Source organism: Haliaeetus leucocephalus, unplaced genomic scaffold (genome assembly GCF_000737465.1).
Source record: "Haliaeetus leucocephalus isolate CR32 unplaced genomic scaffold, Haliaeetus_leucocephalus-4.0 Scaffold228, whole genome shotgun sequence".
Classification (NCBI taxonomy): Eukaryota; Metazoa; Chordata; class Aves; order Accipitriformes; family Accipitridae; genus Haliaeetus; species Haliaeetus leucocephalus.
This window is the reverse complement of record NW_010972664.1, coordinates 3,132,564-3,146,215: the sequence shown is the minus strand read 5'-3', so window position 1 is coordinate 3,146,215 and position 13,652 is coordinate 3,132,564. Positions and strand designations below refer to the sequence as shown.

The 13,652-nt window shown below is 37.9% G+C and overlaps 1 protein-coding gene across 1 annotated transcript in view; it reads right to left on the bottom strand.

Moving 5' to 3' along the window:
• ROBO2 (roundabout, axon guidance receptor, homolog 2 (Drosophila)) overlaps positions 1-13,652 on the bottom strand; it is a 469,290-nt gene that overhangs the window by 118,633 nt on the left and 337,005 nt on the right. Inside the window, exons 6-7 of the mRNA XM_010567635.1 lie at positions 4,111-4,238; positions 764-775 (exon numbers count right to left, since the gene is read on the bottom strand). Of these exons, the coding sequence (XP_010565937.1) occupies positions 764-775; positions 4,111-4,238 (140 nt within the window). The remainder of the gene's footprint in view (positions 1-763; positions 776-4,110; positions 4,239-13,652) is intronic.

Below are 13,652 nucleotides of genomic sequence, written 5' to 3'. Positions count from 1 at the left end.
TTCTGAACACCAAAAGTGCATTTTAGCTACTGATAGTTGCAAATTTTCCATTATGCTCAGTTATATTTTTACAAATTTTTGGAAGTAATTTCAAAGGCATAGGAAAAAAAAAAAAATTTCAGTGTGGGAATTAAAAATCCAGAGGTTGTCCTCCTCTGGACTTGTTATTCAAAAAAGTCTGCATCCTATACAGTGCATTCCAAAATGCACTGCAAGATGACCCAAGGGCAAAAATCAATGATGAACTTTCTTAACAAGCACGGAAATCTACTCCATCCCCTCTTCAATTTCAGGACTACTTCATTTCAAAACTCTTTGAAAGATACAAGAAAGACGGGACATGCAAAGCCTGTGCTTTTACTGCTATGCAATAAAAGCATAATAAGCTGATTGTCTAGGGCCTGGTAGAAGCTCACAGAAGTCAATACAATCCTTTCTGTTGATTTCAATGGCTTTTATACCAGACCCTTAAATAGACTGTTAAAAACATCTGAATGAGTGATTTTGGCTCAATACCACCACACCCACCCTGTTTCACTGACTGGTATTTGTTGGTGGTTTGGCAAATGCATTTATACATGACACAGCAGAAAATACAAAGTTCAGAAATAGCACTTCGTCAGTCAAAATCACTTGCCTGGTGTTAGACAGTTAAAACTATTAAGCACTGGCTGCTAATTTCAGCCAATTAAATGCTGTTGCAAATGAAAGATGAAGCATTGCATGAAGCCATGCTAAAATGGATAGAAGGATGGTTACTTACCAACGGGGCGAGCTGTTGACATTACAATGGTGTAGTGAGAACATAAAAAAGAAATTAAAAAAAGAAAAGAATATCTGTCAGAATGCATGACGTGTAATGTTACCTTCCACTATGGATACTACCATGATTGCTAACCCCTCAAATGACAGCCTAAGTAAAATGTTTACTGTTGTTACTGTTTAGTCACGTGCCACTATTATCACATTTACTTGAGCACAGCATCTGAACAAGCTGACTGGAACCATTCTCTGAGAAACATTTTTATTATCTTCGCATGCCATCATCAAGTATCATTGTTAATGCCTGATAAAAGAAAAATTGCATTGCATTAGCACAAACTTTTAGATCCTGATGGACACATCAATTTAAGCTGCAGACTGCCAAATGTCATGCCAGTAGATGCAAGGCTTTGCTTTCTGAGTCAAATACCAATTGAATTTTAAGCATGACCAGTCAGTACAGCAGTAAGGGCTACAGAAAGCCCAGGACAGTTTTTCTCATTCAATAACGGGCATGAAAGCTTACAGCACACTGCTTTTTCCTCACTGACAGTGCTGATGAAAATATAACAAATAGGCTGAAATGGCCATAGGGATTTCAAGCCAGAACCTCCCAAATTACTACTTAGATAACTTCTACTTCCTAAAAAAATTGCTGCTAAATGATTGACAGGTTAATACTGTTTCAGGTTGATATCAAGATTGAAAGCTGCTGCTGCAACAAGTGATTTCTTGATTATAGCAACAGCCCTTCATTATACTTGTGCTGGGGCAGAGGGCTGTCAGTGCCTCTGTTAATAAAATATAGACATCCCCTTTCAGAAGAGCTGAAAAGTTGGACATAAAATTGACTCCAGGTTGCAACTGTGTAGGTGAAACCTCCCTTATTTTAGCAGCAGAAGTAGTTACATATTTCTGAGCAACAGCACATTCTTTTTTTCCTTTTTTTCCTTTTTCTTTTTAAGTTAACCAGCTCCATATGCTTATGTCAAATGTAAGATAGGGTCAAATGTAAGATATGCAGATTCAGAGTTAACACAACACGCAAGTACCTTCTTAGTTATCAACCTTTCTATGGCTTTATCCTTAGTTCGGCATACCCACTTCATTTAACTATTTCAAGCCTGCTGCCCTTTCTCACCCATTATCTATTTGAAGACTTTCTGGCTTCTAGTATTATGGACATATCCCTTCTTCTGGAGAGAGATGAGGAATAAGAGGGATATGCACCTTTCCAAGAGAGGGTATGAAGGCTGAGTCACAGAATTCAAATTCTGTTGTTGTTTGTGACAGCGTAACACAAACTTCCTGACTGCATCCTCATCCCCTGCTTTGAGAAGATGGAGCCATGAATGAAGGAGCTAAGGATTATGCTGCTGTTGCCAGGTTTGCAGCTGTAACTACACAAAACTTGCAAGGGCCAAGGCACCCTCAAAGTAAATTTTGAAATGCTATGTGGTTTTGCTCCTCTACATGACAAGTGGTTATAGTAAAAGCAGTTTCAGACAAAACTGGCAAAAGTTTAAGAATTCAGAATTAAGGCTTCCTTTAATTAAAAAGACCATTGTTCGTGGTCCCTCTAAAGTCAATGGGAGTTTGCCCAGCCCTTTGTTTCCAGAAAATTCAGAGTAATAGCTTTCTCCATTGAATTTCATGGCTTTTCTCATTTTCTGTGATATCCTGAACATTTAGTATGCTTATAATATTGTGGCTTCCTTTGTGTTGGATAAACACTATGTATTTGACTGTAAATGACAAACCCAGGGGTAAAAATATCCAAGATAATGAAAACCTGCTTTTACTGTAGGAAAACCGATTAAGTTATATATTTCCTTGGGTTTTTTTCACCTTAATTTCATCAGGTCCAAGCTTCAGTGATTTCAAAGGACTTTTTGCTTGGTTCTAGCTATTGTTTATATCACAAGTCTGGGTAGCAAATCTGAAAGGCTTGCTCCAGTAATGTATACAGTGGACACAGTTCAGGAGTGTTTAAAGGCTATCGAATTGGTTGCCAGATTTATTGGATACCATGATTCTGCCTGTGACAAAGGAACAGAGTGAGAGTATTTCTGGGAGTTTGCTGTAGTGACTATTTTTCTCACGTTACAAAATGGAAGAACTATCTCTTACACAAGCATATAGCAGGTAAACCTATTTCTTCAGCTTAAAATGGGAAGAGCTGCATTATCACTTATTGTCTAAAGCAAACACTGAGGTAATATTTTAGCAGATGGATTATCACAATTCTCTCTTTTCTTTGTTATATAGTAACATCTCCCCCCACCCCCCAAAGCCACTCAGTGCTTTTTTTCCCTTTGAATTCAGCAAATTAAACTGAACTGTGTCCATGCATTAAACGGATGGAAATGGAAGCTGGCCTCTTGGGTCAGTTGACCCCGGTTCTAATAAAGCAATCCACTGAGACTTTGAACATTTGATTTAATGTGTATGAAAAGAGGAGAACAGATAAAGCTAAAAATGTTTTTATTAACCTTTCACAGCTCTACTGAAAACCGTCAGCATGCACCACTAAACTGTGAAATAGTGTCTGCATGATATCCATTGTGCCAAATTGCTGCTTATCTTTTGGAATGAAATAATAACTATTATATTCTATTTACTCATATGGAAATACTAGCCTACAAAATTTTTCTCTCCCCATAATCTTTAGCGTGTCTATATCTACTGTCACAAAAGACATTTTGGCAACTCATTATTCTACCGGTCTTAAAACCTCCTTACCACATCAAACAGCAGCATATAAACACTGAGTGGATACTAGACACCAAGAATATTTTAGGAAAGAATATGTTAGTCTTTACCTTGTAATACTTACAAAATTTAATTAGGATTTTCTTTTTCTTTTGGCTAGGGTTTATCTTTCAGATAAAGAGTAATGGTAGAGAGTTTAATTATGGCAGAGCTAATCACATAATACTACTATCTGCATTATGTTTGGCATTAATAAACATAGTTACTTACTATACTCCTTATACTTATTAGAGAAAGGAACATGAATAATAGCCTAAACTTATGGCTCACTTATTAAAGTCTATGCCCACGGTTACGTAGTGCTTGCTTATGCACATATATGCATCTGTTCTTCAATAAAAAAACATTGGAACAGCTTTTTAACTGCAGGGAGATCCTATCCTATTGAAGTCAATTAAATTTTTTCCTGAGATATCAACAGGACCAGGATTTCACGTCGGTTGAAAATCAGTATAGCACCCACAATTGCAAAGGGTGTGTGAAACCCAAACAATATCAAGTAAGGATGTGGCCCATTTCACCAGAAAGCAATTTATCCATGTAGGACACATTCCCTCCCTCCACAGGAACACGCACCTCGCACAGTGAGTGTAGCAGAGGCTTCCACTTTTCCAACTCGATTCTCAGCAATGCATGTGTAGGTTCCTTCATCTGTGCTCACGGCCTTCTTAATGCGCAAAGTATAATCATCTTTGATGTCATACCTGTGTTACAGAAAAGGAATGAAAACTCTTTCTGTAGACAACAGAAATGAACAAAAACTCTCACCTGGAATATGCCAGTCTGAATCTATCTTGGAGCCAACTTTGGAAGATAAATTATTATCTAGCATTAGATAATTCCACCAAGCATTAATCTTCATGACATTTTTATTGCACTCTGCATTAGTTAGAAACTTTACATAAAATTAGTATTGCTATGTTCACTCAGTATTAGGGCTTTACTATTAATATCATTCACTTTGTCCTTGATCTAGAGCAATAAGATAAAATTAAGCTATCAGACATCAGTTATCAATACATGACAGCTCAAGTTTATCATGCTTTTAACTATGTGAGCTACACATTTTACCTTTTGCTGATCTGGAAATTTCCCTTTCTATATAGTTTTTCTCTACAGCAGCAACCCCTTAGGGAAATGGTGAGCACGTTGGTAAGATCTGACACTACATGATTACAAACAATAGAACATATATTTAAGCTCTGGAAAGTGACATTTATTGAAGAGGCACATTAAAGGAGATTTATCAATTTCACAGAAATACTACAAAATTATTCATTAAGGGTGGACAATAACATTTTCTCTTTCTTAAAAGAAATTAGAAACAATTCAATTATGCTTTGTCCATTTCTTTGTTTCTATTGTTGTAATAATTCTAAAACTATGAGTATAAAACTCGAAATAATACAAAGTACTTCAGCATGTGAACAATCATTCTCAAAGCATTTAGAGTGCTTACACCTAGAAAAATATTTTCTGTTAAATTGTTATTGTCCTGCAGAAGTCATGCTTAGCAAACTGTTTTAGGCTGTGATCCAAAGCTCATTAAAGTCAACGGGAAACTTTATCTTGTATCTAATTTCTTTGGCTCCCAAATCAGGAAAACTCTGGTTTTCAGCATGGATATTTTACTCTTGAAATACTCTCTTGTAAAATTATTTTCAACAACATTTCTTCTAGACATAATAAGCCCATGATACCTTAAATCACCTTGAATCTAAAGTTAGCTTCAGATTCTTATGTATCAAATAGTGAAAGAGGAACACGAAATTGAAGAAAGATCGAGACTTCAGGAGACGTTAATACCCTTTCTCACTGTAGACACACTCATGACATAACTTCAGAAGAACTAATTTACCTTCTCTTTGTTATACAGTAAAGACCTTGTAGACTTGTTCAGCAAACATACTGAAATCATATGGAAGAGCACCCTTAAATGTTTTTATGAATAAGAATGTAATGCAATTAGTTCCAGGAATGTTGTGAGGCTCTACGAGTATTTTTAAACACTTTGGGAATCTGAAACATTTATTTCTGTGTACATAACATACATGGCTATTGGTTCCTTTAGTATAGATTTGTAGAGAGAGCACTGTGTGCTAACAGACTTTAAAGCACCTTAACTCAAAGGATCCTACATGTCGAAACATTTAAAGTTCTATTATATCTAATTAAAGCTCACAACATCAATTAGAGCATTACTAGCAATTCCAAGAATAGAGAAGTCAAGACATCTTTTCACACTCACCACAAAACAATACAGCTTCATTCCATATTCAGTAAGTCCATTACATACATTAGCAAAAAATAAATTAAAAAAAGACCAAATTGAGGCTAACCATTCTGTCAGAGATAAACATAAACATATATATAATACCCCTTTTGTTAGGTGTTACACTTAATTAAATGTATATGCAATAACTCAGGTTTCACTAATGAATAAGAGATATGCCAAAGGAAAGAATAAGTAGATGCCATAGCAAACTTCAGAAACTTTTAGGGACAATTTTTTTGCTAGCATAGTACCATTGAGGGGGACAAAAACATTATGGCACTAAAGAACTTAATATGCCATTTCTGGAGCAGTACAGATCTATTGCAACTACATTCAACAGTCATATGCAGTTGTGGAACATTTCTTCTTGACTGCTCACAAATTATGTCATTTTGCATGCTGTGCTACACTAGTCAATGGCAAACAGCAATCACTGTTTTCATAAGAGAGAAAAGGCAAATTGTCTCCTTAAAAATCTCAAAAATATGACAACAGTATCCCACAACGATGGAGCAGTTATTTGTCTTTGGCAACCACAGACTTGCAGACAAGAGAAAATGCTTATTTTCTTGACATAAGGCCAGCCCTAGGGGACTAAAAATATAAAGTTGTATTCAGCTCCTGTAAGATGAGAAAACTAAGATCAGTTGTAATATAAATGTGAGCTGGGTATAGGAATCACAGTTATAAAGCTAGGCAACAATTAACCATTTATTTAATTGCCTTTTTTTTTTTTTTTTTTTTTTTCCTTAGGACAAATAACATCCCTGTGGTTCACTAACCAATGCTGAGATAAAAACAGACAGGCAGTAGGACTGTATCTGACTGAGTTGTTGCTTGAACTGGGATGCAGGCAGCATGGGACAGGGCCCTCCAGTCTGCTGTGGGCTGCAGCTGACTCGCTCTTCATCTCACTGATGCGCTGGTGCTGGCATGCCAGCCAGCTGCCTTGGAGGCTTCAGCAGCCTTTATGCCTGCACCTGCCAATCATGCAAACTGTGCAAAGGCTGCTGGGGGAATGAGCCGCTGCATGGCATGCCAGGACCCAGAGCGAGGGTACAGGCATCATCACCCACTTGGGTCATGAAATGGAGGGTGGCATAAACATGTCACCATCATGACCCAGTTATCAGCTACTTCAAGGAGAGGTCCAGCTCTCCTAGTCTGCTTCTCCAACGAGGCCACACTGGGTTTTTGGACCACCCTGACAGAACGTGCCATCTAGCAATTAGATTCATACATAGATGGACCCATGGGACCTTATAACCATCTGCTGTCCTGAAGTATTGATACGCTGCCCCTCCGTCATCTGTTCCACCCACATTGTCCCCAGAAGTCACCACGGTTCAGTGAAGAGCTTTGACAGATGAAGCAGGCAGGAAGGAGAAAGGAAAAAACTTGCTTTTAGCCTGATCCACAGCAGCACAATTTGCTTGTGTGAGAAAGGGACCATGAAGTAACAAGGAGTGAAGCCTGAATATGTTTTCAGTTTCTCAAGCATCCACCTGCATAGTCTCGAACAGTCCCTTGTCTCTTCTCTGTCCCAGGGCCTCATATTCCCATAGCGAGGTGTTTTCACCTGAGTTTCTGGAGAAGTTCACTCACATCTGGATTAGTGCTACTGAACACTTGGGAATCAGGATTAGGGCCTCTCTGACTGCTAATACCAATCACAGAGAGAGGTTACCAGACTCCTGGATTGATAATGGAATGGCAGAAAACCAGAGTGTACTGGTTAAGTTGTTCCTTAACATTGTCAGTGCACTAAGAAGGCAATGTCTTCAAAATATGTGCAGTGTCAAGAAACACCTTCTGACATATTGCCCAAATATTGCTGACTCCTAGCCAATTAATGCCAACATTCAGCTAAAAGCATAGGCCTTCAGAAGTCAGTTTCACATGTTTATGGCCATCTAATTGATTTTAAGTACTTCTCTCTGTTACACATTTGGAGGTGCTTAAAACCTTTCAGTTCAGCTTAGACTTCAGCCATCAGACTGAGCTCAGCGAGGTCTTTTAAACAGCTAGTCAGCTTGTGCCTAGAGATAAACCAGCCACTTTTGGGCACCATGTTACATAATTTCTGTTCTACAAGTCACAGTTTGAGTAGATCTGCCTTTAATTAACCAAGGAGGAAGGGGGGGGGGAGCAGGGGACTGGAAGGGAAGAAAGAAACACAAGAAACAACAAGCAGATGAGAAAACACTGCTGGTGAGGAATTTCTAATAGAAATTGGGTGATTTTGAGTGAAATCTGGCAGTCTCTAGCACATGTGAATGCATTCATTGTTGCTAGTTTTGATTAATGACAGTTGTACAATAGTGTGCTGACAGTCACTGCCATACAGACACAATTTTTTTTTATATGAAACTGCTGAAAATGCAACCCAATCAGATTTGGCCCCCGAACAACATGTGCTATCATCACTGTACCGTGAATTGAGATTGATTGGTAACCAGCTGTGACAAAGTGGGAAAAAGAGCCTTGTCTTTTTCAAGAAAAGAAAAGAAGAAAAAAAACCCCCTGAATTGTGTCAAAACCATTACCATCTGCTCAACGAAATAACAAATAAAACAAAACACATTAACTGTTTTTAAGTATCACAAGTTAATGTACTGAGGTTGGATTCATGCACTGGCTTAAGCATCTAAGAATAATCTTGAATTGAAATGATTTTGTCACAGTTATATTTTTTTCCCCCCACATTCAAAAGTGTATCTGTTCATACTCAGCCACCAATCTTCAGGGTTATCAAATGAAAAAAAAGAGAGAGAACTTACTGAACTTTGAGAGATTTAGCAATATGCTTTTTTGCATTCGATATAAATTTTACTGAGTGCTTCACAGAACCCCTAGATTTCCAGATTTTCAAAAATGTACATGCAGCTATGCATATAAATATATGCACCTCTTTGTCTTTCACAGGCACAGGTAGCAAAACTCTGTCTGCAGCTGGAGTCATTACATTCCTAGACATCCACGTAGGCCTAACTGGTAATACATGGATGCAGTTGCTTCAGTAGTTTATTTTAAAGTTGTGAGAATGCATTACTGAATTCAACAAATTCAACTCAAAAAGCCATATTTGTTGCTACAGGGAGTTTGCAGGAGAAAAAGTCACATCTTAACTGCTGCTAACTGATGCCACTGGCCTCAAAAACTTTACACAAATTTATATGAGGCACCTATTTTCTTCTAAAACATTACTGTAAATAAAAAAAAAAGTAATGGAATCTTTGTATGTAGGCTTTGTGAACTTTTTTTTTTTTAGAGATGGCACAAAAATTACTTTGCTCTATTTTCTTTTGCCTGTTTGCCAGGCTTTTTTGCAAAATACACACAAAGCTTCAAGATTACTCACAACATCAATGATTAGGGAGCCCAAATAGAAAGAGGCTACTAGCCAAAAACAGAGTAAACAGGAGGTAGTTAAGGGGGCTTAAGCTTCTGTCTCCACTTCTCTTTTGTGGTGCTGGCACTTCAGCTCCCAGCATAGTGCCACAGCTTTTCACTGGCTCCTAGACTCTCTGTGCCAGATGGAGGGAGCCAGAGAAGCTGCAGTGAGATAGGAAGCGTGAGCTCTTCACCTGCTTCAGCCTTGTGTGATCCAGAAGCAGAAGGGAGAGCCTCTGTTCCCATCGGTGATGCAGCCGCCCCTACTGCCAGCTCCCTTACAAGAAATGTTGGGGTTTTTTCACTTCCATCCATTGAAAGTGGAAGAAGAAAGCAGCACAAACCTATGTGAGTGACAGCTTTCCGAGAGAAAGATAAAGGAGTCTCTGGTTTTCTTTCCCTAGCAAAACATGAATCAGTGACAGAGAAAGCATAAATGCATATATTTGTGTGCACTGGTCTCAAATTACTCTGTTGTACGCCTGAAATCAAGGCTGCTTGTTGCGGGGTGGCTCTAAGATGCTGCTTACAGCTATGATAAATTGAGCTACCAGGGAGCTATCCCCAAGGTGCTGACAGGACGGCTGCCACTCACATCCACATGTCCAGATTCCCATTTATTCTTTGGCTACGTCATTCATACCAGAGAAAGGTATAAGGCAAAGTGACATTACCTTGAATTTCTTTGTGCAAGGCATGTATGCAAGCAGCTATATAAAGTGGTTCACTGGCCTTATTCCAACAAACTGGTAAAGGAGCTAAAAGTGATACACTATTTTGATTTTCTTAAAATATATTGACAGCAGGTTCTGCTTTCATCCAAAATCTTTTATTGGTTGTGATCAGCACATTACTGGTAATTTCTTATAGTGGACACTCTCAATTGCAATAATATAAAACACAAATCCACACTGCACTGTGCCTTAAACCAAGGCAGTCAATAAAATGACCTAAATCTCATAAAAGATGTATACAACAGTTACAGTCATTGGGCCAACATTGTGAAACCATACCTATGTCAAAGGAAATGGTGTTTTCCAACTTCTCTGGAAGCATTACACTATACAGTACTACTCTTACATGCAAACATAGATGTGTGACTGCATGTAACTAGTGCCTCACAAAACCAGTAGCCATGTGCTCAGGAGAGAACCCAGAAAGAAAAATGAGACTGCTTTTTTATTCTCTTTGAAATAATTTGGAAACAAACAGAAGTTAAGAACAAAACATATGTTTGGGAATCAGTGACTCAGTAAGCTCTGTCTAAACTGATGCAGGCTCCATCTTTTACCTTAACATCTCTGTTTGCACAGAGAAGTACTCACAGGGAATTACCACATGATAATTACCCAAAATGGGCTTCTGATTTGATTTTAGTTCCAAACAGAGCTCCACGTTTCAAAAACTGGAACGTCAGTAGAAGCATGAGCTAAGAGACCATGTAATGACTTGGCATGGAGACCTATCCTCCTATCACCAGAAGTAGTCCTTTCACAGATGAGACACATTTGTCAGGCACTTGGGGAGATTTGTATTATTAATGCCTATGTTCTAAATCCATCCATCAGAAAAGCACCCTTGATTCTCAGGGTTATCTGCTCAGCACATGACACTGAAATTAATTTTAAGGAAAAGCAAAATACTGTTCTTGTCTGTTCCTGTTCTTAAAAAATTGAAATGATGCTGCAAGGAGTGGAACACAGTAAGAAGATCTGAGCCCAGACTTGCACTCACTAACTGTGGCTTGATGCATTTTTTTTAACAGGAGCACACAGATTATGAGTAGTTTGAAATAAAACAGAATTTGTTGTCCTGTCTATTATTATTTACCTTAAGCACGATGAAAGATTACCATAAACTTGTCAGAGAACTAACTGAAATATTTTCTAATCTGTGCTTCAAATCAGTGACGAACCTTGAAGTGGCAATTAAAGATGAAGTCATGTTAATGTTTTAATGAAAGTGCCTTCAACATTACAGTTGAGCCAGAAGTCATATTCTTAAAAAGTACATTTTGCTAATGTTAAGTAATTCTCAACATAGGACTTACCAATAGGAAATGGAAAATAGTTGTTAGGGTTAAAACTTGCAGTGTCTTCACTGACAGTTTTTGGTTTTTTGTTTTTAACTGAGATGACAACTTTTGTATCCCATGCAGGGATGGAATGTGTTAAAGCAGAAGAAACCCCTGCAGGTCAGCCATTCCAGTAGCACCAATGATGCTGTGGTCAGAACTCTTGAATCTTACTCTCACTTGAACATAATTACCAGCTTCCCTCTCCCTGCTCTCCTGAGGATTTTAGAGAAAAACTGCATAGTAAACTATTTTACTTTTTCATTCTGTAGTTTTAATAGTCAATAAGCTGATAATAGTGAGCTTAAACTGCTTGATATACTTACACTTTTCAAGAAAGCAGGCTACCTTAATATTCTAAAACTTACAATGTATAAACTATGTCATTAGTAAGCTTTTACTTATTATAGTCTGCTTTTCTGATACTAAAGAAAGATTCAGGCACTAGAATGAGTACTTTGAGTGAAATTCTACATTAAGTTTTCTTGGGTCTCCTTCCTGCAAGACCATTTATTTACTGCAGTCTTCTGTGAGTGGAAAATTCTGAGAAATCTATGTTTGAGGCTACTACTACTAGCATTAAATTTTGTTTCAGAACTCTGCTAGCGACTTCTTTAATTCTCTGAAATTTAACAATTTTAGTATGTTAAATAAGAGAGAATAACAAATAAAACATTCTCTTGTGACAATCCTATTTCAGGTGCACTGACAGTGATCACTTTATAGATCACCAACAGTTCACATAGCATAAAGAGAAAACATGCAGGCAGGACTGCTAGTTGACACAATTCCTTTATGGTTGCTGTCCGTGGAGTTGTAAAGCTATTTTCCCACCCTTGACCCTTATGTAAGCAACTGGAGACTGTTCACATGCATCTGCAAACAGACTGCCTGAAACAATAGCTCTTCTTCAGCTCTGTGTGAGAACTGACACTTAACATGAAGCCAATTTAGATGTCAGTGTTATTAACCATTTCTCTGCTGATCAGTCTAGCAGAGCCACACATCTAACACTTTTGCTCACAGCATTTAATATTTCATACAAATTGAATGGCAGGTAACTACTGGGTTAGACTATAGACCTCTGGGGTAACTGTGGGACAATGCATTTACAGGACTTTATTCAGTGCCATGCCTTGAGGGATTTAAAATGTCAAAAAATACTCTAATTTACACTTTCACTTGGCCATGTATTCCTCAGAAAACTGTAAGGAATATTTTTCCACTTACAGAACAGGAAGGGATCACTGACAGGCAAAGTATCAATAAGAGAAGAGGGATACTCAACCAAAAGAACAACAGGAGGGTGTACCCCACCAGCACTGGGGTACATCATCTTGACACTATTTACACAAAAATAAACCAATCCCCACCTCCCTTCTACCCCTTATTAGCTCTCTATCTCTAAATGATATATCTGGCTTTACAGGAGAACTTTCCTCAAATGATTCAACATAACAGCTAAAAAGATGCTTACATTGCACTCAGCTGAAATCTGCCTGTATTCAGTTAGGCTACACGGACTCTCTGCAAGTTGCACTGCAGCTTACCCTGTGCCAGCCATGTGCTACATTAAACCCAAGATAACAACATCCTCTGCAAACCGCCTCTACTCCCTCCAGATGTATGTAAGAATACAAATAGCATATTAAACCTCTTTCTTTCACTGTCTTCTTTTGACAAGCTATTAAGAACTTCCAATCTTCTCCCCTATGCTCCTCATAAAGGGACTTAATCTCTCCTTGATGCTTTAGCTTAGGAAACAAAAGATGGGCATGCAAATCACACTGGATCTAACCAGAGGTGATGAATACTAACATGATACAGCTAATATGAAAAACACCCTTTCCCTGACCCTTTATTTAAAAACATTAATTGTTATTAACTGCAACAGAAATTTGCTGATGTAACCAAAGATTATATCCATTACACCACTAAAACACACTCTTTACTCTAATTAACTTTCAATATACATTAGACAGCATTTTGTTACAATCTGCACAGAGATTAACTCGACCAAAGCACACAGTGCTGCAGTGTTATTAACTCATATTTCATTGAAAGGTCATTCTCCCCTTGGTTCTATCTAGAGGAGGCTGTAGTTAAATACCTCACTATCCCATCCACAGAATATAAATAGAGTTATGTAGCACCATGTTTATTCCTAAAAATTACTGTCTCTCTGGCTTACAGTGCCTTATTCCATGATCATGGAGAAAAACAAATGAAGAACATCTCTGGCTATCAGGCCCTTTCTGGATCCCTCTTAAAAAAATCTAACTTTTCTGAGTTTATTGGGATAAGGTTTGCTGTCAGTCACATTTAAATCCATTTCAACGAATTGAATCTGGAAGACAGTAAGATACTTTTAAAATT